Genomic DNA, 23,611 nt, shown 5'->3' with positions numbered 1-23,611 from the left:
TAATTGTCAACCAACATATATCTTTTTGTTTTTCTAAATGTCAAAAAACTAGAATGTACTCAACATAACATTAAATTTTCTTCTGTATGTTTCCAGATTGACCAGAGAGTATGGCTTAGATTCAGCATTGTGTTGCCATGGAAATAGAGGATTTCTCACTTGAACTTTTGTTGGATTATAATTTGAAATTGACTTACTTAATTTGATTGGATGATCAGGCAACAGAAAGTGGGGCTTGAAAGGAGCATGATGCAAGGCATGAAGCCAAGCTCCTCTGTCAGTTCCCTGGCATCAACTGACAGACAAGGTAAGGGAAATACACAGGACCATGTAATAAAGTATTAGCTTATATATCAAGTACATTTGTCCACCCAGCCATCATTAGAGGGGAGACTGTTTAACCGTTCATCAAGTGATTGAGGGGGCAGATTGTCAAGCCTACATATGTACACCAGTCTATTTACAGCCTCCTTATGTACACCAGTCTATCTACAGCCTCATTATGTACACCAGTCTATCTACAGCCTCCTTATGTACACCAGTCTATCTGCAGCCTCCTTATGTACACCAGTCTATCTACAGCCTCCTTATGTACACCAGTCTATCTACAGCCTCCTTATAATGTACAGTAGTCCTTCAATTAAACATTGATTATTTTTTACAATGTAGTTATCATCAACATTGTTTAAAGGAACATTCATTTGCAATGGTATCTGGATCAATGAAATGCTTTAATCCTACAGTATATGATATCTGGATCAATGAAATGCTTTAATCCTACAGTATATGATATCTGGATCAATGAAATGCTTTAATTGTACACTATATGTAATTTCTCAATCTTACAGTTATGACTTGAGAGAGTTTTTAATGTTTTAATTTGTTGAAATAATTGTTCAGTAATTTTTGTTTAAATGAGAATAGGATGGTAAAAGATCTCAGATCGATTTCCTTGGGTCTGATTCGGTTTTACATAAATGTGAATTGATTGAAAGTATTAAACAGGTAACTAGCATTGTATGATTTATCCAGAGGCGAAACATCAAACGTTATGATGGAGACCATTTCTAGATACATTTCCTGTTTCATAACTCAGAACCTGGCTGATTGGCTGCTTTTTAGACGTGAAATTATGGGTCACAGTTTTAATAACAAATAGCCTACAAAATGTTGTGTACTGTTGGAGAGGTACTATAGTCTACAGAATGTTGCCTACTGTTGGAGAGGTACTGTTGTCTACAGAATGTTGTCTACTGTTGGAGAGGTACTGTTGTCTACAGAATGTTGTATACTGTTAGAGAGGTACTGTTGTCTACAGAATGTTGTCTACTGTTGGAGAGATACTGTTGTCTACAGAATGTTGTCTACTGTTGGAGAGGTACTGTTGTCAACTATTGGAGAGGTAGTGTTGTCTACAGAATGTTGTATACTGTTAGAGAGGTACTGTTGTCTACAGAATTTTGTCTACTGTTGGAGAAGTACTGTTGTCTACAGAATGTTGTATACTGTTAGAGAGGTACTGTTGTCTACAGAATGTTGTATACTGTTAGAGAGGTACTGTTGTCTACAGAATGTTGTCTACTGTTGGAGAAGTACTGTTGTCTACAGAATGTTGTATACTGTTAGAGAGGTACTGCTGTCTACAGAATGTTGTCTACTGTTGGAGAAGTACTGTTGTCTACAGAATGTTGTATACTGTTAGAGAGGTACTGTTGTCTACAGAATGTTGTCTACTGTTGGAGAGGTACTGTTGTCTACAGAATGTTGTCTACTGTTGGAGAGGTACTGTTGTCTACAGAATGTTGTCTACTGTTGGAGAGGTACTGTTGTCTACAGAATGTTGTCTACTGTTGGAGAAGTACTGTTGTCTACAGAATGTTGTCTGCTGTTGGAGAGGTACTGTTGTCTACAGAATGTTGTATAGTGTTGGAGAGATACCCCTGCTGTCAGACCCTGCTGTCAGATCCTGCTGTCAGACCCTGCTGTCAGATCCTGCTATCAGACCCTGCTGTCAGACCCTGCTGTCAGAGCCTGTTATAAGACTCTGCCATCAGACCCAGCTGTCAGACCTTGTTGTGAGACCCTGCTGTAAGACCAAGCTGTCAGACTCTCCAATCAGACTTGACTTAATTATTATGGACAATTGTCATGACTCTTGATACTAATTTTAAGGACAATCCCTTTCCTCTGGCTCATGTCTTATTGTGATTATAAATTTTGGAATCTGTGTATGCCAATGACATTATCAAAACAGTCATTGTAGTATTAACCATGTGTTTAGATAAACGCCTTATACTTGTGAGTTGTATACATTCCTGTCGATGTTGACCTCAACAAGCACTTACAAAAATCTGGCTGTTCCAATATTTGTGATTAACACAATAAAAGTATTTCCATATATAATACCAAAATATCACAACATTTTTGGCGTTTCCATAAATTGTTATTTTAGTACCTGGCCGACCAATCACTACGTGGATTGATTTATGGCAGGTCTATATAAACAGGAATATCACATTACAGACTTCTAAAGAAAATAATTAAAATCTATAGGTATAGTGCTTGTTTCTGATATATTGGTAGGCTGGTAATTATCTTAGTCTCATCGTTATAAAGCACTCAGGTTACAGTGAAAATATTCTCAGGTGAGAAATATTGTATCAATGTTTTGAAAGGTGAATCTTCTTTTCCATTAGTCAGAAGATGTTTCATTACATACTTGGAGCATCTGCATTATACTGGTACTAATTTTGATACATACAGGGGACACCTGTGTCATATTGGTGCTAATTTTGATACATACAGGGGACACCTTTTCCATACTGGTACTAATTTTGATACATACAGGGGACACCTTTTCAATACTGGTGCTAATTTTGATACATGCAGGGGACACCTTTTCCATACTGGTACTAATTTTGATACATACAGGGGACACCTGTGTCATATTGGTGCTGATTTTGATACATGCAGGGGACACCTGTATCCTATTGGTGGTGATGTTGATATGTACCTGTAGACCTGTATCCAATTAGTGGTGATGTTGATGTGTACCTGTAGACCTGTATCCTATTGGTGATGATGTTGATGTGTACCTGTAGACCTGTATCCCATTGGTGGTGATGTTGTGTGTACCTGTAGACCTGTATCCTATTGGTGGTGATGTTGATATCTACCTGTAGACCTGCATCCTATTGGTGGTGATGTTGATGTGTACCTGTAGACCTGTATCCTATTGGTGGTGATGTTGTGTGTACCTGTAGACCTGTATCCTATTGGTGGTGATGTTGATATCTACCTGTAGACCTGTATCCTATTGGTGGTGATGTTGATGTGTACCTGTAGACCTGTATCCTAGTGGTGGTGATGTTGGTGTGTACCTGTAGACCTGTATCCTAGTGGTGGTGATGTTGGTGTGTACCTGTAGACCTGTATCCTATTGGTGGTGATGTTGATGTGTACCTGTAGACCTGTATCCTATTGGTGGTGATGTTGATGTGTACCTGTAGACCTGTATCCTATTGGTGGTGATGTTGATGTGTACCTGTAGACCTGTATCCTATTGGTGGTGATGTTGATGTGTACCTGTAGACCTGTATCCTATTGGTGGTGATGTTGATGTGTACCTGTAGACCTGTATCCTATTAGTGGTGATGTTGTGTGTACGTGTAGACCTGTATCCTATTGGAGGTGATGTTGTGTGTACCTGTAGACCTGTATCCTATTGGAGGTGATGTTGATGTGTACCTGCAGACCTGTATCCTATTGGTGGTGATGTTAATGTGAACCTGTAGACCTGTATCCTATTGGTGGTGATGTTAATGTGTACCTGTAGACCTGTATCCTATTGGTGGTGATGTTGATGTGTACCTGTAGACCTGTATCCTATTGGTGGTGAAGTTGATGTGTACCTGTAGACCTGTATCCTATTGGTGGTGATGTTGATGTGTACCTGTAGACCTGTATCCTATTGGTGGTGATGTTGATGTGTACCTGTAGACCTGTATCCTATTAGTGGTGATGTTGTGTGTACCTGTAGACCTGTATCCTATTGGAGGTGATGTTGTGTGTACCTGTAGACCTGTATCCTATTGGTGGTGATGTTGATGTGTACCTGTAGACCTGTATCCTATTAGTGGTGATGTTGTGTGTACCTGTAGACCTGTATCCTATTGGAGGTGATGTTGATGTGTACCTGTAGACCTGTATCCTATTGGTGGTGATGTTAATGTGAACCTGTAGACCTGTATCCTATTGGTGGTGATGTTGTGTGTACCTGTAGACCTGTATCCTATTAGTGGTGATGTTGTGTGTACCTGTAGACCTGTATCCTATTGGTGATGATGTTGTGTGTACCTGTAGACCTGTATCCTATTGGTGATGATGTTGTGTGTACCTGTAGACCTGTATCCTATTGGTGGTGATGTTGATATGTACCTGTAGACCTGTATCCTATTGGTGATGATGTTGTGTGTACCTGTAGACCTGTATCCTATTGGAGGTGATGTTGATGTGTACCTGTAGACCTGTATCCTATTGGTGGTGATGTTAATGTGTACCTGTAGACCTGTATCCTATTGGTGGTGATGTTGTGTGTACCTGTAGACCTGTATCCTATTGGTGGTGATGTTGTGTGTACGTGTAGACCTGTATCCTATTGGTGGTGATGTTGATGTGTACCTGTAGACCTGTATCCTATTGGTGGTGATGTTGATGTGTACCTGTAGACCTGTATCCTATTGGTGGTGATGTTGATGTGTACCTGTAGACCTGTATCCTATTGGTGGTGATGTTGATGTGTACCTGTAGACCTGTATCCTATTGGTGGTGATGTTGATGTGTACCTGTAGACCTGTATCCTATTGGTGGTGATGTTGATGTGTACCTGTAGACCTGTATCCTATTGGTGGTGATGTTGATGTGTACCTGTAGACCTGTATCCTATTGGTGGTGATGTTGATGTGTACCTGTAGACCTGTATCCTATTGGTGGTGATGTTGTGTGTACCTGTAGACCTGTATCCTATTGGTGGTGATGTTGATGTGTACCTGTAGACCTGTATCCTATTGGTGGTGATGTTAATGTGTACCTGTAGACCTGTATCCTATTGGTGGTGATGTTGATGTGTACCTGTAGACCTGTATCCTATTAGTGGTGATGTTGATGTGTACCTGTAGACCTGTATCCTATTGGTGGTGATGTTGATGTGTACCTGTAGACATGTATTGGATTCTTTCAACAGCTACATGTAGTAATATCTGTATTTCTCACAGCATATTTCCACCACATGGACAGTTCTAACAATACCACTGATATTATTTCTCAATATGTTTGTCCAACAGCTGACTTATAGAGCCATGTTTAGAAAGATTATTTGCAGTGTATAAGATCTGGTGTAGTAACAGTTGTACTGATATTTTAGACAAAGATCTTACAGTGCTAGTGCCCAGTAATGAAGTAGGACCACACATTATTGATCATCCTTGGCCTCTGTAATAAGTTTGGGATCACTATAACTGACTCTAGAATTACTTAAAGTTAATATCTAATATTCATTTAATATTCACCCTGAATATTCTGGACTTTACAGTCAAAGAAAAGATTAAAAAATAAATAAAAATACAATGTTCCAGAGACCTTTGTCATTAGAGTTTTCACTTGAAAAACTTTATTGTTAATCATTAAGATCCTGTTTCCTAGCACACAAGGTAACTACCACTGATGTTCTGTCACAGGTATGGAAACTACCATCATTCTGAGTCAGGGTAGTTATACATGGAGTGCAAGCATTTATTTCTGTATCAGTTACTTGGAAAAAGAGAGTTAAAATTGTATTAATGCTTTCAAATTAAATGTGTCACTGGTTGGAAACACCTTGTATACAATGAATGTTTTATACTTTGGATTAATGAATTACAGCTGTTGTGAATTTTCAACAGATTGATTTTGTAGAATACATTTCTGTATGCATCAGTGCTCAGATTGATAAGTAGAGCTCCTGTAAACATTCACATGTAGCTTTTTGGCACTTCTCCATTTAATGGCCTTTAAGATTATAACAGTTCAGTGACCACAGTCAGGATATCCTTCAACTCTGACATTATTTCTTCACTCATCTCGTTTTGAGCATTTTTTTACACTTCCTGAAGGGTGAGCATATAGGTGCTGCTTTGTCAATCCATCTGTCCATTTCTTCGTCCTTTTGTCCATCTGCCCTTCATAACTTTGATTTTGATTAATGAAATTTTGTGTCCAATAAAGTTGTTTTCGTGAAGCATTCATCATTTTCATTGATATTACTTTTGTTTTTAGCGTTTTGGGCATTGTATATGCTCTCGCAGTTATCCAAAATGAATATAGAAGCTTAAATAACTTTGTACAAATACAAACTTGTCAGATCAGTACTGTTGATATCAGTGTGTTTAACTCATATACATCTGAAGTATATATTTTTAATTTTGAGATATAAAAACATATTCAATGGTTTGAATTTATACATTTAATCAAATAGATATATTTTGTTTGCAGTTAATCAGCTTCATTTCTGTAGAGTAAAAATTGTGAAATATCACAGTCGCTGCAGTTTCCATCTAAAGAAACATATAAATGATAAATTGTTACTCTCAGATATTTATTTCTGATTGTTTACTTTATCTTTTGTATGTACACTTATGTCATCTGAACCGCAAACTTTTGGTCTAAACAAATGTCTGGTGTAACCAAATGCTGAAGCTAGAGTAGTGAGTTTAACGTATGTATGTTGGAACTTCTCTGACCCACTATATGGAATATAGGTGTACATGTTTACTTTAGAGTTGTATTCTCTGGGAGACAGAAGTTAGTAACGTCTGTTAACAACAAGGTATAGGGTGTTAGGTACACTGTATGGCTGTTGTCTGCCACCTAATTCATTCTACTTGTACGAGTTTTGGTTGCAAAACAAATTTCAAAATAGAGTTTAAATGAGTTTTGAATTGAAAGAGTCTTTGAAATGTGTTCTTGATGTTTTTTTACCTTGATGTGGTGTGAACAAAAACCAGTTCCTGGTCCATATCTCAGACTAGATTATAGACATATAGTTAGAAAGTTAAGGAGTGTTTAGGGAATGTGACGTGTACTTTTAATGTAGTAATTATAGCATTTAAATTAAAATTGTTTAAAATCCAAACAGGTTTGCTTAATCACCATTGTATTCTTAAATACAAAATATTAGAATTGAGAAGACTATGTTTTCTTATATAAAAAAAACTAATAAATTATATGAGTTTTGTTTAATCATTGCATGTTTAAATAAAATATGAAACATTTTCTGTCATGTTTTATTATAAGCTCACTGAAATAAAATATGATTAACTTGAAAAGAAGTCAATGAAAGTACAGGAAGTTTAGTGTACACTTGATCAGATCTATCATTAGAATTGTTACATTGTAGTACAGGAAGTTTACTGTACACTTGATCAGATCTATCATTAGAATTGTTACATTGTAGTACAGGAAGTTTAGTGTACACTTGATCAGATCTATCATTAGAATTGTTACATTGTAGTACAGGAAGTTTAGTGTACACTTGATCAGATCTATCATTAGAATTGTTACATTGTAGTACAGGAAGTTTAGTGTACACTTGATCAGATCTATCATTAGAATTGTTACATTGTAGTACAGGAAGTTTAGTGTACACTTGATCAGATCTATCATTAGAATTGTTACATTGTAGTACAGGAAGTTTAGTGTACACTTGATCAGATCTATCATTAGAATTGTTACATTGTAGTACAGGAAGTTTAGTGTACACTTGATCAGATCTATCATTAGAATTGTTACATTGTAGTACAGGAAGTTTAGTGTACACATTGTATCAGGATTTACTGTATCATTAGAATTGTTACATTGTAGTACAGGAAGTTTAGTGTACACTTGATCAGATCTATCATTAGAATTGTTACATTGTAGTACAGGAAGTTTAGTGTACACTTGATCAGATCTATCATTAGAATTGTTACATTGTAGTACAGGAAGTTTAGTGTACACTTGATCAGATCTATCATTAGAATTGTTACATTGTAGTACAGGAAGTTTACTGTACACTTGATCAGATCTATCATTAGAATTGTTACATTGTAGTATTTATTAGAATTGTTTACATTGTAGTACAGGAAGTTTAGTGTACACTTGATCAGATCTATCATTAGAATTGTTACATTGAACAGGAAGTTTAGTGTACACTTGATCAGATCTATCATTAGAATTGTTACATTGAAGTACAGGAAGTTTAGTGTACACTTGATCAGATCTATCATTAGAATTGTTACATTGTAGTACAGGAAGTTTAGTGTACACTTGATCAGATCTATCATTAGAATTGTTACATTGTAGTACAGGAAGTTTACTGTACACTTGATCAGATCTATCATTAGAATTGTTACATTGTAGTACAGGAAGTTTACTGTACACTTGATCAGATCTATCATTAGAATTGTTACATTGTAGTACAGGAAGTTTAGTGTACACTTGATCAGATCTATCATTAGAATTGTTACATTGTAGTACAGGAAGTTTAGTGTACACTTGATCAGATCTATCATTAGAATTGTTACATTGTAGTACAGGAAGTTTAGTGTACACTTGATCAGATCTATCATTAGAATTGTTACATTGTAGTACAGGAAGTTTACTGTACACTTGATCAGATCTATCATTAGAATTGTTACATTGTAGTACAGGAAGTTTAGTGTACACTTGATCAGATCTATCATTAGAATTGATACATTGTAGTACAGGAAGTTTAGTGTACACTTGATCAGATCTATCATTAGAATTGTTACATTGTAGTACAGGAAGTTTAGAAATGCTTCAATTCAACCAGATAATTATTGCAGTGAGACCTGGTCAATCTAGTGTATATTTGAACAATCTACCAAGGATTGGTTACACTGTAGGACAGTAAATCCTTCGAAATCTATATCTGAAACATATAGAAATCATGTATGTGGGTTTTCTATGAACAGTTTATGGTTAGATCTGGTTTTCTCTTGTAAATTGTTAAGATCATGATCGGGACACTGAAGGTTACACAGGGTTGGTATATATTGAAGGCAGATAGCAGGAATATACACATGTATTTCAGTTCATAATTTCCATTCAAACATTGAGAATTTATTTCTCCCAAACCAGAGCCTCACACATCACAGTCGTTGCCTCTTTTGAATTATTAAAGCAGTTAAAAAGATGTTGTAACTTTGTAAAGGAAGAGAGATCTCACATATAGAGTATTAAATATTGATTTCAGGTCTTTACAAGTGGATATGTAGCTACATACCAAAGCCAGTACTTTATATAGTGTTAGAGATACAGGTAAAATTCACTGTTGGTAATCCAACCATCTTTAGGCTGCTAACACTAGTTACTGTATGACCATTGCAAGGCTGACTCAATGTGGCTTACAGGTAAGGCTGATTAAGGCCATAAGGTGTTGTTGTAATATGATGTGCAGATGGTTAATTATGATTCTAAACAGCATGTTTTGTTTGAAGGAGCATAGCATTTAAATATATGTATATATATAATCAAAAACATGACAAGCAGAAAAAACTCAAAACTGATGAGTATAACTGAATTTGAATTTAGAGGAAAAGTTAATAGGAGAATCAATTTCATCAACAAAATCCACAAATATTCTGCCGAAATAATGTAGTTTTGGTGCAGTGTTTCTAATTATAGAACTGTATGAAATATTAATCTATTGTGAGAAATGTTAACAGAAAAAAATAAATGAAATAATTTTTGGCGTACTGTGAAATACAGAGAAGAGATGGATGGTTGATGTTTTTTTTCTTCCTTTATAAAGGCTGAGTTTAGTTTCCATAATGAGCAGATTATCAATCCATTTAAGGCAAGATATGATGTTGAAGACATTTAGTCATATTGTGTGGATGCTGTGTATGATCAATACCTCTTAACACTGTTGTGACCTAGCTAACAGCTGACAGAGTTAAAACCAATTCTAAGGCTGTTACACATCTGTGTGCTAGATAGAAAAGAAACTTCCAAATCAAACTGTCATGTCAGTATAGGAATTTATGCATCAAACCTTGACCTACATATGACTGATGACAATGAAACAGCAGCTGAGAAAACCCAGTTTGTAGATGTGACCTTGAGATCAGTGTAAGATGGGGTCATATCAGATTTCTGCTATACAATGGTAGATGTGACCTTGAGATCAGTGTATGATGGGGTTTTATCAGATTTCTGCTATACAATGGTAGATATGACCTTGAGATCAGTGTATGATGGGGTCATATCAGATTTCTGCTATACAATGGTAGATGTGACCTTGAGATCAGTGTATGATGGGGTCATATCAGATTTCTGCTATACAATGGTAGATGTGACCTTGAGATCAGTGTATGATGGGGTCATATCAGATTTCTGCTATACAATGGTAGATGTGACCTTGAGATCAGTGTATGATGGGGTCATATCAGATTTCTGCTATACAATGGTAGATGTGACCTTGAGATCAGTGTATGATGGGGTCATATCAGATTTCTGCTATACAATGGTAGATGTGACCTTGAGATCTGTGTATGATGGGGTCATGTTAGCATTCTACTGTGTAATTGTAGATATGACCTTGAGATCAGTGTTTGATGTGATTGTATGAGCTTTTTACTGTATAATTCTAGATGTGACCTTGAGTTCCCTGATGCACTACACAAGAAGGCCTAGTGCCACTGCCACAGGACCTCTTCCACAGACAGGGCGACGCCATGAGGATCGTCTTGATGAAAAGCAACAAAAAATGGCAGATGCAGATGACCAACTCAAAGGACCACTTATACCAAAAAAGAAAAGAAAAAAGAAAAGTCTCATCACTGTTAACCTTGGTGGCACTCGATATGATATAAGTAAGTACAGGGTAGGTTTGATGTCCTTATATCAGACATTGCCTGGGTGCTCCAAGCTCTCATCTAAGTACAGGGTAGGTTTGGTGTCCTTATATCAGACATTGCCTGGGTGCTCCAAGCTCTCATTTATGTACAGGGTAGGTTTGGTGTCCTTATATCAGACATTGCCTGGGTGCTCCAAGCTCTCATTTAAGTACAGGGTAGGTTTGGTGTCCTTACATCAGACATTGCCTGGGTGCTCCAAGCTCTCATTTTAAGTACAGGGTTCGTTTGGCGTCCTTACATCAGACATTGCCTGGGTGCTCCAAGCTCTCATTTTAAGTACAGGTGTATGTTTGGTGTCCTTACATCAGACATTGCCTGGGTGCTCCAAACTCTCATTTTAAGTACAGGGTATGTTTGGTGTCCTTACATCAGACATTGCCTTGGTGCTCCAAGCTCTCATTTTAAGTACAGGGTATGTTTGGTGTCCTTACATCAGACATTGCCTTGGTGCTCCAAGCTACAGGGCTGGAGGCAACAAGCTCTAAAAGTAAAGCATAACATTTTACACTAACATTGAGATCGGATGGAAGTAATAATGATCTATAATAGTATATAGGGACATTGTCAATGTGAGAATCAGAAAATCATATCTCATTTGTGATTATGAGAAAGAAAAAGTCATCTTTGACTTGTCATAGTGAGATAGAGAAAGTCAGACTTCACTTGTGATTGTGAGAATGAGAAAGTCAGACTTCACTTGTGATTGTGAGAATGAGAAAGTCAGACTTCACTTGTGATTGTGAGAATGAGAAAGTCAGACTTCACTTGTGATTGTGAGAATGAGAAAGTCAGACTTGTAGTTTTGATTATTTTTTCAGTTCGTCAGATGTCTGAGAAGCTTGGATATGCTGTTGCCAAGGATGATGATCCTAACAGGTAAGTTGATCACTGACTGGAAAGCTGTCCTATAGCTATGAATCATGGTATTGAGATTACATTGAAGGTTTTGATTTTTAGCTCACCTAGCACAAAGGGCCAAGTGAGGTTATGCCATACCGTGGCATCCGTTCGTCCGTCCGTCGTCCGTCCGTCAACTTTTCATTTAAACAACTTCTTCTGAAATACCAAAAGGCATAGACTTATCATATTTGGCTGGAAGGTTCCTTTGATGAAGCCCAACAAAGTTTGCGAAAAGAAATGACCTTGACCCATATTCAAGGTGGCTGTTAAAACCTTTCAACGACTTCTCCCCATATACCAGAAGGCCTAGAATCATGATATTAGGCTACTATGTTCCTCTTATGGTGTCCTACAAAGTTTGCTGTAAAAATGACCTTGACCAATCTTCAAGGATACAGGGGTCAAATGTGTTGAAACAATTTCTTCTGAAACATCGAAAAGGCTAGAATCATTATATTTGGCCAGTATGTTCCTTTTATAAGTCCAAGAAAGTTTGCAAAAAGAAATGACCTTGACCCATAGTCAAGGTCACAGGGATCAAATTTGTTAAATGTGGAACATATGCACAGAAATAGTACTGTTGGCCATAAAGATCCAGGTGAGCAATACAGGACCTCTGGGCCTCTTGAAAATGTCAAATGAGACTTTTTTTAACAATAAACAAAATTAATACTTGATATATCCTCTTGGTGAATCATACAGGCAATTAATGTATCATAATTAGATTAATTTATGGAAACTTATACATCAGTTGTTGAAATATTTTCAGTGAGTTTTACTTTGTCTGATATCCATTACAATTTGTAAACAAACATGTAGTCATGAATATATAGAATTAAACTATAATGAAATGTTCAACTCACATGAATTAGTGAACCCACAATAATAATTCAGTGTAGATTTCATATGTAATTTGTTTTTAGTTTTACTTCTATTAAGCTGATAAATCTGTTTTGTTCAAATTTATCTGTATAAAGATGGTGTTTGTTGTGCACATTTAAGACTATTTGTGTCCTTATCTATCTATTCTAAACTTATAAAAACTGTTTCTGTCTGCAGTTATCTTTTCTGATACAGATCATATTTCTGTCACATTTATCTTACTTTTATGAAGACTGTATATTACTATCCATATTTATCTATAGACTAGTAAAGTCTGTATTTTTGTCCACAGTTATCTAACCTTATAAGCTGTATAATTCTGTCCACAGTTATCTAACCTTATAAGCACTAGGATTCTGTCTACAGTTATCTAACCTTATAAGCTGTATAATTCTGTCTACAGTTATCTAACCTTATAAGCACTAGGATTCTGTCTACAGTTATCTAACCTTATAAGCTGTATAATTCTGTCCACAGTTATCTAACCTTATAAGCACTAGGATTCTGTCTACAGTTATCTAACCTTATAAGCACTATTATTCTGTCTACAGTTATCTAACCTTATAAGCACTAGGATTCTGTCTACAGTTATCTAACCTTATAAGCACTAGGATTCTGTCTACAGTTATCTAACCTTATAAGCTCTATAATTCTTTCTACAGTTATCTAACCTTATAAGCTCTATAATTCTTTCTACAGTTATCTAACCTTATAAGCTCTATAATTCTGTCTACAGTTATCTAACCTTATAAGCACTAGTATTCTGTCTACAGTTATCTAACCTTATAAGCACTAGGAAACTGTCTACAGTTATCTAACCTTATAAGCACTAGGATTCTGTCTACAGTTATCTAACCTTATAAGCTCTATAATTCTTTCTACAGTTATCTAACCTTATAAGCTCTATAATTCTTTCTACAGTTATCTAACCTTATAAGCTCTATAATTCTTTCTACAGTTATCTAACCTTATAAGCTCTATAATTCTTTCTACAGTTATCTAACCTTATAAGCTCTATAATTCTGTCTACAGTTATCTAACCTTATAAGCACTAGGATTCTGTCTACAGTTATCTAACCTTATAAGCACTAGGATTCTGTCTACAGTTATCTAACCTTATAAGATCTATAATTCTGTCTACAGTTATCTAACCTTATAAGCTCTATAATTCTTTCTACAGTTATCTAACCTTATAAGCACTAGGATTCTGTCTACAGTTATCTAACCTTATAAGCACTAGGATTCTGTCTACAGTTATCTAACCTTATAAGCTCTATAATTCTGTCTACAGTTATCTAACCTTATAAGCTCTATAATTCTGTCTACAGTTATCTAACCTTATCAGCACTAGGATTCTGTCTACAGTTATCTAACCTTATAAGCTGTATAATTCTGTCTACAGTTATCTAACCTTATAAGCACTAGGATTCTGTCTACAGTTATCTAACCTTATAAGCTCTATTATTCTGTCTACAGTTATCTAACCTTATAAGCACTAGGATTCTGTCTACAGTTATCTAACCTTATAAGCACTAGGATTCTGTCTACAGTTATCTAACCTTATCAGCACTAGGATTCTGTCTACAGTTATCTAACCTTATAAGCTGTATAATTCTGTCTACAGTTATCTAACCTTATCAGCACTAGGATTCTGTCTACAGTTATCTAACCTTATCAGCACTAGGATTCTGTCCACAGTTATCTAACCTTATAAGCTGTATAATTCTGTCCACAGTTATCTAACCTTATAAGCTGTATAATTCTGTCTACAGTTATCTAACCTTATAAGCTGTATAATTAGGGCCCCGCATTGCGATGCGGGTGCCCTATAGTAATCACCTTGTCCGTCTGTCTGTCCGTCTGTCTGTCTGTCTGTCTGTCTGTCCGTTTCGCTTTCTGCACGATATCTTGAGAAGGAATGATGGGATTTCGATGAAACATGCTTATGATACTTGGTACATAAGTCCCTTGCTCAAGTTCGATGTTCGCCAAATTCCGTGCATATTTAATGAGGCTGCTGCAATCTGATTGGCTGAATGTTTTACAGAGAATATCTTCTGAAGGAATGATTTGGGATTTCTTTAAAACTTGCTTTGTGATACTTGGTACATAAGCCCCTCATTCGAGTTCAATGTTCACCCTGTCCGTCTGTCTGTCCGTCCGTTTCCCTGTCCGTTGATCCATATATCTGTCCATCTGTCCATTTTCATTGGATTTTGATGAAAGTTGCTTTCAATACTTGACACCTGTCCATATATTTCTTAATATTAAGAAACTCAATCATAAGGGGTAGGTATTATGCGGGGCCCTTCCTCGACATTGGTCTAGTTCTGTCTACAGTTATCTAACCTTATAAGCACTAGGATTCTGTCTACAGTTATCTAACCTTATAAGCTCTATAATTCTGTCTACAGTTATCTAACCTTATAAGCACTAGGATTCTGTCTACAGTTATCTAACCTTATAAGCTGTATAATTCTGTCTACAGTTATCTAACCTTATAAGCACTAGGATTCTGTCTACAGTTATCTAACCTTATAAGCTGTATAATTCTGTCTACAGTTATCTAACCTTATAAGCTGTATAATTCTGTCTACAGTTATCTAACCTTATAAGCACTAGGATTCTGTCTACAGTTATCTAACCTTATAAGCACTAGGATTCTGTCTACAGTTATCTAACCTTATAAGCACTAGGATTCTGTCTACAGTTATCTAACCTTATAAGCTGTATAATTCTGTCTACAGTTATCTAACCTTATAAGCACTAGGATTCTGTCTACAGTTATCTAACCTTATAAGCTGTATAATTCTGTCCACAGTTATCTAACCTTATAAGCTGTATAATTCTGTCTACAGTTATCTAACCTTATAAGCACTAGGATTCTGTCTACAGTTATCTAACCTTATAAGCACTAGGATTCTGTCTACAGTTATCTAACCTTATAAGCTCTAGGATTCTGTCTACAGTTATCTAACCTTATAAGCTGTATAATTCTGTCTACAGTTATCTAACCTTATAAGCACTAGGATTCTGTCTACAGTTATCTAACCTTATAAGCTGTATAATTCTGTCTACAGTTATCTAACCTTATAAGCACTATAATTCTGTCTACAGTTATCTAACCTTATAAGCACTAGGATTCTGTCTACAGTTATCTAACCTTATAAGCTGTATAATTCTGTCTACAGTTATCTAACCTTATAAGCACTAGGATTCTGTCTACAGTTATCTAACCTTATAAGCTGTATAATTCTGTCCACAGTTATCTAACCTTATAAGCTGTATAATTCTGTCTACAGTTATCTAACCTTATCAGCACTAGGATTCTGTCTACAGTTATCTAACCTTATAAGCTGTATAATTCTGTCCACAGTTATCTAACCTTATAAGCACTAGGATTCTGTCTACAGTTATCTAACCTTATCAGCACTAGGATTCTGTCTACAGTTATCTAACCTTATAAGCTCTATAATTCTGTCTACAGTTATCTAACCTTATAAGCTGTATAATTCTGTCTACAGTTATCGTTTTAGATAAAGGTTAAATTTATGACTTGTTTATCTATACTAAAAAAAAGCGTGCTTTTCTTTCCACAGTTATCTGTTTTGGAATGACTGCTTTGTTGCTACGGATCGGATCTCAGAGATGAAATCTTTCCAAAGGATAAACCATTTCCCTGGCATGGGAGAAATCACACGCAAGGACTGTCTAGCCCGCAATATGGCTAAGTAATGAACATTACAATGTATATACCAAACAACATCCAGTGACCTTATAACAGTTTTTTTTTCTCATCAGTACTGTTTTATCATGTTTAGTTTTGTTACTCCTGCAGTTCTAAACATTGATTAAAAGGAGCAAACAAATAGGGCCCTTCATTGTGTTGGAATCATTTACATTATAATTACAGGCTGTAAGTAACAGGTCATTGTGTAGGGACTTTACATTATAATTACAGGCTGTAAGTAACATATAGTGTAGGGACTTTACATTATAATTACAGGCTGTAAGTAACAGATCATAGTGTAGGGTCTTTACATTATAATTACAGGCTGTAAGTAACATATAGTGTAGGGTCTTTACATTATAATTACAGGCTGTAAGTAACAGATCATAGTGTAGGGTCTTTACATTATAATTACAGGCTGTAAGTAACAGATCATAGTGTAGGGTCTTTACATTATAATTACAGGCTGTAAGTAACATATAGTGTAGGGTCTTTACATTATAATTACAGGCTGTAAGTAACAGATCATAGTGTAGGGTCTTTACATTATAATTACAGGCTGTAAGTAACAGATCATAGTGTAGGGTCTTTACATTATAATTACAGGCTGTAAGTAACATATAGTGTAGGGTCTTTACATTATAATTACAGGCTGTAAGTAACAGATAGTGTAGGGATTTTACATTATAATTAAAGGCTGTAAGTAACAGATCATAGTGTAGGGTCTTTACATTATAATTACAGGCTGTAAGTAACATATAGTGTAGGGACTTTACATTATAATTACAGGCTGTAAGTAACAGATCATAGTGTAGGGTCTTTACATTATAATTACAGGCTGTAAGTAACAGATCATAGTGTAGGGTATTTACATTATAATTACAGGCTGTAAGTAACATATAGTGTAGGGTCTTTACATTATAATTACAGGCTGTAAGTAACAGATAGTGTAGGGATTTTACATTATAATTAAAGGCTGTAAGTAACAGATCATAGTGTAGGGTCTTTACATTATAATTACAGGCTGTAAGTAACATATAGTGTAGGGACTTTACATTATAATTACAGGCTGTAAGTAACAGATCATGGTGTAGGGTCTTTACATTATAATTACAGGCTGTAAGTAACAGATCATAGTGTAGAGTCTTTTAAAGTCTCTCTTTGCTGAAAAAAGGTGAATTGTATCATCATGAAAGTTTACATAAGTACGTTAATGTCCCTCCCATATCAACCTACCACTGAATTTACAATAGAATTGCTTCAGGCTTCTGTGTAACTCTACCCAGCCTAATACAAGTGGTCAAGTCTGTCATTGGCTGCCTTTGTTAAACTATATATTGTAGAAGCTCTTGTTTGAAGTTGTTATCAGAAAGCACAGCAGTGTGGTGATCTCTGGTGCTAAATTCTGTATAGGTTGGCTATGAATTATTAATAGTGAGATGATTAAAATCGTTGGATACAGCCACATTACTAAGCCGGCCCTCGAGTCTTCTATTTATCAATGTATTGACTGTTGCAGTTTTATTGTCCTGATTTCCTTGCCTAATGTTTTAGGTTTATTTCTGTATCATACACATTTGACATAGAACATACAGTTATTATGCTGTACGGGGATGCCTTTGGTCACATGACATGAGAACAAAAAACAGATATTCTGTTCATAAGGTTTCCTTACTACAAACATGACAAGAATACAAAACACGGTTTCCACAAATTATAGATAGGTAGTGATGATGTCATGAGTTTTCATCTTACAAGCCTTTAAACCTGTTCACTGGATTTTCAGTTAATAAACACATTTTCCTAGGTCTATACTTGTGGTTAGGCATTGGTTTACTTAGTAAACGTAAAATAAAGTCGTTGCAGTCATTATTCTAAAACTTATTGCCCATACATTTACCATTAATTCCATACAGCTTGTTAGTTTCTGTGTTAAATTAATGACCTGTTCATTTCCAGAGTTCAGAAACAGCTACCAGAGGATTTCTCCTTTGCCCCAAAAACCTGGATTCTCCCGGCTGATCATAGCCTTCTACTAAACTACGCCAAAGACCTACGTGCAAAGAAAAAAACAAAAACATTCATTATTAAACCATCGAATGGAGCTCAGGGACATGGGTAAGTACTGGACTCAAACCTTGTAATGGAGTTCAGGGACATGGGTAAGTACTGGACTCAAACCTTGTAATGGAGCTCAGGGACATGGGTAAGTGCTGGATTCAAACCTTGTAATGGAGCTCAGGGACATGGGTAAGTACTGGACTTGTAATGGAGTTCAAACCTTGTAATGGAGCTCAGGGACATGGGTAAGTACTGGACTCAAACCTTGTAATGGAGCTCAGGGACATGGGTAAGTGCTGGATTCAAACCTTGTAATGGAGCTCAGGGACATCGGTAAGTACTGGACTCAAACCTTGTAATGGAGCTCAGGGACATCGGTAAGTACTGGACTCAAACCTTGTAATGGAGCTCCGGGACATGGGTAAGTACTGGACTCAAACCTTGTAATGGAGCTCAGGGACATCGGTAAGTACTGGACTCAAACCTTGTAATGGAGCTCGGGGACATGGGTAAGTACTGGACTCAAACCTTGTAATGGAGCTCAGGGACATGGGTAAGTACTGGACTCAAACCTTGTAATGGAGCTCAGGGACATGGGTAAGTACTGGATTCAAACCTTGTAATGGAGCTCAGGGACATGGGTAAGTACTGGACTCAAACCTTGTAATGGAGCTCCGGGACATGGGTAAGTACTGGACTCAAACCTTGTAATGGAGCTCAGGGACATGGGTAAGTACTGGACTCAAACCTGCTAGTGGAACTCAAGGTCACAGATAAATACAAAACTGAATCTCAAAAAATTACAACATGCTGGTTAGATAACAGACAGGTGTGTAACAGTGTCATAGAAAAGGTTAATCCTGGCATTCACCTACATTTTTATAAAAGATATTTTCTGTTTAAAATCTGATTTCTGACAGTGTAACAATTTTTATTTTTTCAGAATTCAACTGTTTAGAAATGCAGAGAAAATCCCTCAATCAGAACATTTTATAGTACAAGAATACATAGACAAACCACTGTTGATGGATGGCTACAAGTTCGACCTCCGCCTGTATGTGCTGGTGACCTCATGTGACCCGCTCAGAGTGTTTCTGTTTGACGATGGACTTGTCAGGCTCAGTACTGAAAAGTACCTGGCACCGACTGAAGCCAACATTGTGAGTATTTATCAACTAATGTGAAGCAATTGTTAAATTCTGATGGATTCTGAATATTGATTATTTTGTCATCACACATTTTTAGGCCACATCTAACAAGGGAAATAGGGATGGAACAGATGGGTAAAGTTGAAAACAACCTCGATACTCTCTGCACCCCTTGAACATGTCATGGCAAAATCAAAGGCACAAGTGAAGTTATTTCATTGGTTCAAGGAGAAAAAGAATGACAAATCACAGCCTAATATGCACATTTGGAAAATTACAAAGGAGTACAAGGATCAGACTAGTCTTTTCATCTTGTTCACAAGGTGTCACATACAGAAACATCTTGTTCATAAGGTGTTACATAGAGAAACATCTTGTTCACAAGATGTCACATACAGAAACATCTTGTTGACAAGGTGTCGCATACAGAAACACCTTGTTCACAAGGTGTCGCATACAGAAACATCTTGTGCACAAGCTTTTGCATACAGAAACATCTTGTTTACAAGGTGTCACTTATAGAAACATCTTGTTGACAAGGTGTCACTTACAGAAACATCTTGTTGACAAGGTGTCGCATACAGAAACATCTTGTTCACAAGCTTTTGCATACAGAAACATCTTGTTCACAAGCTTTTGCATACAGAAACATCTTGTTTACAAGGTGTCACTTACAGAAACATCTTGTTGACAAGGTGTCGCCTACAGGGGTGCAGAGAACAAAAGTGATTGTTACCCCTGGAGTATCGAGGAAGGTGTGATCAGATGATCCGACTTCTTTATTTAAGATAGGGATGAATTATTGATCTATGTCTCTCATCAGATAAATAACAACTTACATGATGTATTTCTGTTTCAGAGCCATTCATTTATGCATTTAACAAATTATTCGGTGAACAAGCATAATGAATTTTATGAGAAAGGGGAATCTCTCAGTTCTGGGAGTAAACGTTCCGTTCAGTTCTTCCGGGAATATTTGAGACAAAATGACATCAATGATGGGCTTCTGTGGCAAAGCATTGGTGATATGATTGTGAAGACTTTGATCGTGTCAGAGCCACATCTATTGCATGCCTACCGGATGTGTCGTCCTGGAGCTGCACCGGGAAGTGATAGTGTGTGCTTTGAGGTGCTAGGATTTGATGTGTTGATTGACAGAAAGCTACGACCCTGGCTGCTAGAAGTAAGTATACCTTTGATTATAAAAGTAAAATAACGGATAGATGGTTCATATGATGAATACACATTACAATGATCTCTGTATATTAATAATAATAGTCTTTATTTATACTTGATAACAAATTTGAGTCAATGACTCTTATTACAATTTGGTCAAGGGTTTACTAAAAAAATATACAATATTTACAAAATGTACATAAAAGATTCAAAACCATAAAACTGAGAGTAATATAAGCGAATAAAACATATATGGAAAATTATGTGGATTCAATCAAAAATTTTCTTTGAACTTTGTTTAAAAGATAATAGTGAAGTAGAATTTCTGACATGATCAGGTAAAATATTCCATGTGTATGGACCCTGGTAAGTAAAAGAATTTTTAAATATATTAGTTTTAAATGAAGGTAAGTAAAATACACTACTGGATGAGGATCTTGTTTGTCTTGCCTGAACATCAGAACTAAGTTTAAAATGATTAAGATACTGGGGAGCCAAACCATGTGGGACTTTGTACATCAGTATAGACTGATTATATTCAACACGTTTGGAAAAGGGTAACCAGTTTAACATTCTAAAAATATTACGAGATGGTCTGAAACCAGATTGATTTTCTAGTAGCAGATTGTGTTCTGTGAAGAAGTAGTAAAGACTCTTATGTACATGTTTCTCAAGACATTTTGATATAACTGGAAGCACCGAAATCGGTCTATAATTTGAAACTAGTTCCTTATCACCTTTTTAAAATAAAGGACATACTCTAGCATTTTTCCAACCCTAAGGAAAAGTACGCATCTCAATGCAATAATTCATAATTTTGCACAAAGGCAGTGCTACACTATCAGCACAATATTTTAAGAATAAAGCACTGATTTTATCTAAACCTGTAGCAGATTTACAGTCGAGCCCCTTCAAATATTTTACAACAAACGAGACATCCATCAATGGTATGGTAAATGAATCCCCACAAAGTCTCCCTGTAGCAAACTTACAGACATTTTGTAACATAATTGAGGGGTCACTGTTATCAGAATTTTCTACAAATTGTTTAGAAATATTTGTGAAATAGGAGTTAAAGATGTCACTTATTTATTTAGCATCAGTAAAATGATTAGTCAGGCTTGAGATTGACTCAAGTCAGTCTGGAAATAGGAATTCAGGCACAAGACTGACTCAGGTCAGTCTGGAAATAGGAGATGAGGCACTAGATTGACTCAGGGAGATGAGGCACTAGATTGACTCAGGTCAAAATAGGAGATGAGGCACTAGATTGACTCAGGTCAGTCTGGAAATAGGAATTCAGGCACAAGACTGACTCAGGTCAGTCTGGAAATAGGAATTCAGGCACTAGATTGACTCAGGTCAGTCTGGAAATAGGAATTCAGGCACAAGACTGACTCAGGTCAGTCTGGAAATAGGAATTCAGGCACTAGATTGACTCAGGTCAGTCTGGAAATAGGAGATGAGGCACTAGATTGACTCAGGTCAGTCTGGAAATAGGAGATGAGGCACTAGATTGACTCAGGTCAGTCTGGAAATAGGAGATGAGGCACTAGATTGACTCAGGTCAGTCTGGAAATAGGAATTCAGGCACTAGATTGACTCAGGTCAGTCTGGAAATAGGAATTCAGGCACAAGATTGACTCAGGTCAGTCTGGAAATAGGAATTCAGACACAAGATTGACTCAGGTCAGTCTGGAAATAGGAATTCAGACACAAGATTGACTCAGGTCAGTCTGGAAATAGGAGATGAGGCACTAGATTGACTCAGGTCAGTCTGGAAATAGGAGATGAGGCACTAGATTGACTAGGAGATGAGGACACAAGATTGACTCAGGTCAGTCTGGAAATAGGAATTCAGACACAAGATTGACTCAGGTCAGTCTGGAAATAGGAGATGAGGCACTAGATTGACTCAGGTCAGTCTGGAAATAGGAGATGAGGCACTAGATTGACTCAGGTCAGTCTGGAAATAGGAATTCAGGCACTAGATTGACTCAGGTCAGTCTGGAAATAGGAGATGAGGCACTAGATTGACTCAGGTCAGTCTGGAAATAGGAGATGAGGCACAAGATTGACTCAAGTCAGTCTGGAAAAAGGAGATGAGGCACTAGATTGACTCAGGTCAGTCTGGAAATAGGAGATGAGGCACTAGATTGACTCAGGTCAGTCTGGAAATAGGAATTCAGGCACAAGACTGACTCAGGTCAGTCTGGAAATAGGAGATGAGGCACTAGATTGACTCAGGTTAGTCTGGAAATAGGAATTCAGGCACAAGATTGACTCAAGTTAGTCTGGAAATAGGAGATGAGGCACTAGATTGACTCAGGTCAGTCTGAAGTCTGTTGATGTCACAGGTGAAATGTTGCCCTAATTACACATACTCCTAACAGTATCTATTGATGTCACAGGTAAATCGTTCTCCTAGCTTTGGGACTGATGAGAGAGTGGACTATGATATCAAGTCAGCCTTGATTGAAGACACCATCAGATTGCTCAATATCAAGTAAGTTAGTAGCAACAAGCCAAAACCAGTACACACTTTGGACAGCATCACATCTCACTTTTGAATGAATTAAAACAGAGATGGAGATCTATGTTGTGGAAGTTTTATGTTACAGTGACCTATATTAGAATGACCATGTCAGAACCAATACTTATATAATCAGTGGGTATTGAGAGACATTTTCATGTTGTTAATCCATTACGCAAAATAGATTTATATATATATATATATATATATCACAACAAATTAGTGG

At 36.5% G+C, this 23,611-nt stretch overlaps 1 protein-coding gene across 1 annotated transcript in view; it reads left to right on the top strand.

The window, feature by feature from the left end:
• The first annotated feature begins 210 nt into the window (after positions 1-210).
• The window catches only part of LOC132549195 (tubulin polyglutamylase TTLL7-like), a 45,324-nt gene continuing 21,923 nt past the window's right edge, over positions 211-23,611 (top strand). The window contains exons 1-8 of the mRNA XM_060213111.1: positions 211-307; positions 10,689-10,910; positions 11,774-11,831; positions 16,337-16,468; positions 18,427-18,585; positions 19,472-19,688; positions 20,536-20,859; positions 23,264-23,358. Of these exons, the coding sequence (XP_060069094.1) occupies positions 211-307; positions 10,689-10,910; positions 11,774-11,831; positions 16,337-16,468; positions 18,427-18,585; positions 19,472-19,688; positions 20,536-20,859; positions 23,264-23,358 (1,304 nt within the window). The remainder of the gene's footprint in view (positions 308-10,688; positions 10,911-11,773; positions 11,832-16,336; positions 16,469-18,426; positions 18,586-19,471; positions 19,689-20,535; positions 20,860-23,263; positions 23,359-23,611) is intronic.

Source organism: Ylistrum balloti, unplaced genomic scaffold (assembly GCF_031769215.1).
Source record: "Ylistrum balloti isolate Yb309-2 unplaced genomic scaffold, AGI_CSIRO_Ybal_v1 Utg370046, whole genome shotgun sequence".
Classification (NCBI taxonomy): domain Eukaryota; kingdom Metazoa; phylum Mollusca; class Bivalvia; order Pectinida; family Pectinidae; genus Ylistrum; species Ylistrum balloti.
Note: the sequence above shows the minus strand (reverse complement) of the source record. Positions and strands in the feature narration are given on the sequence as shown.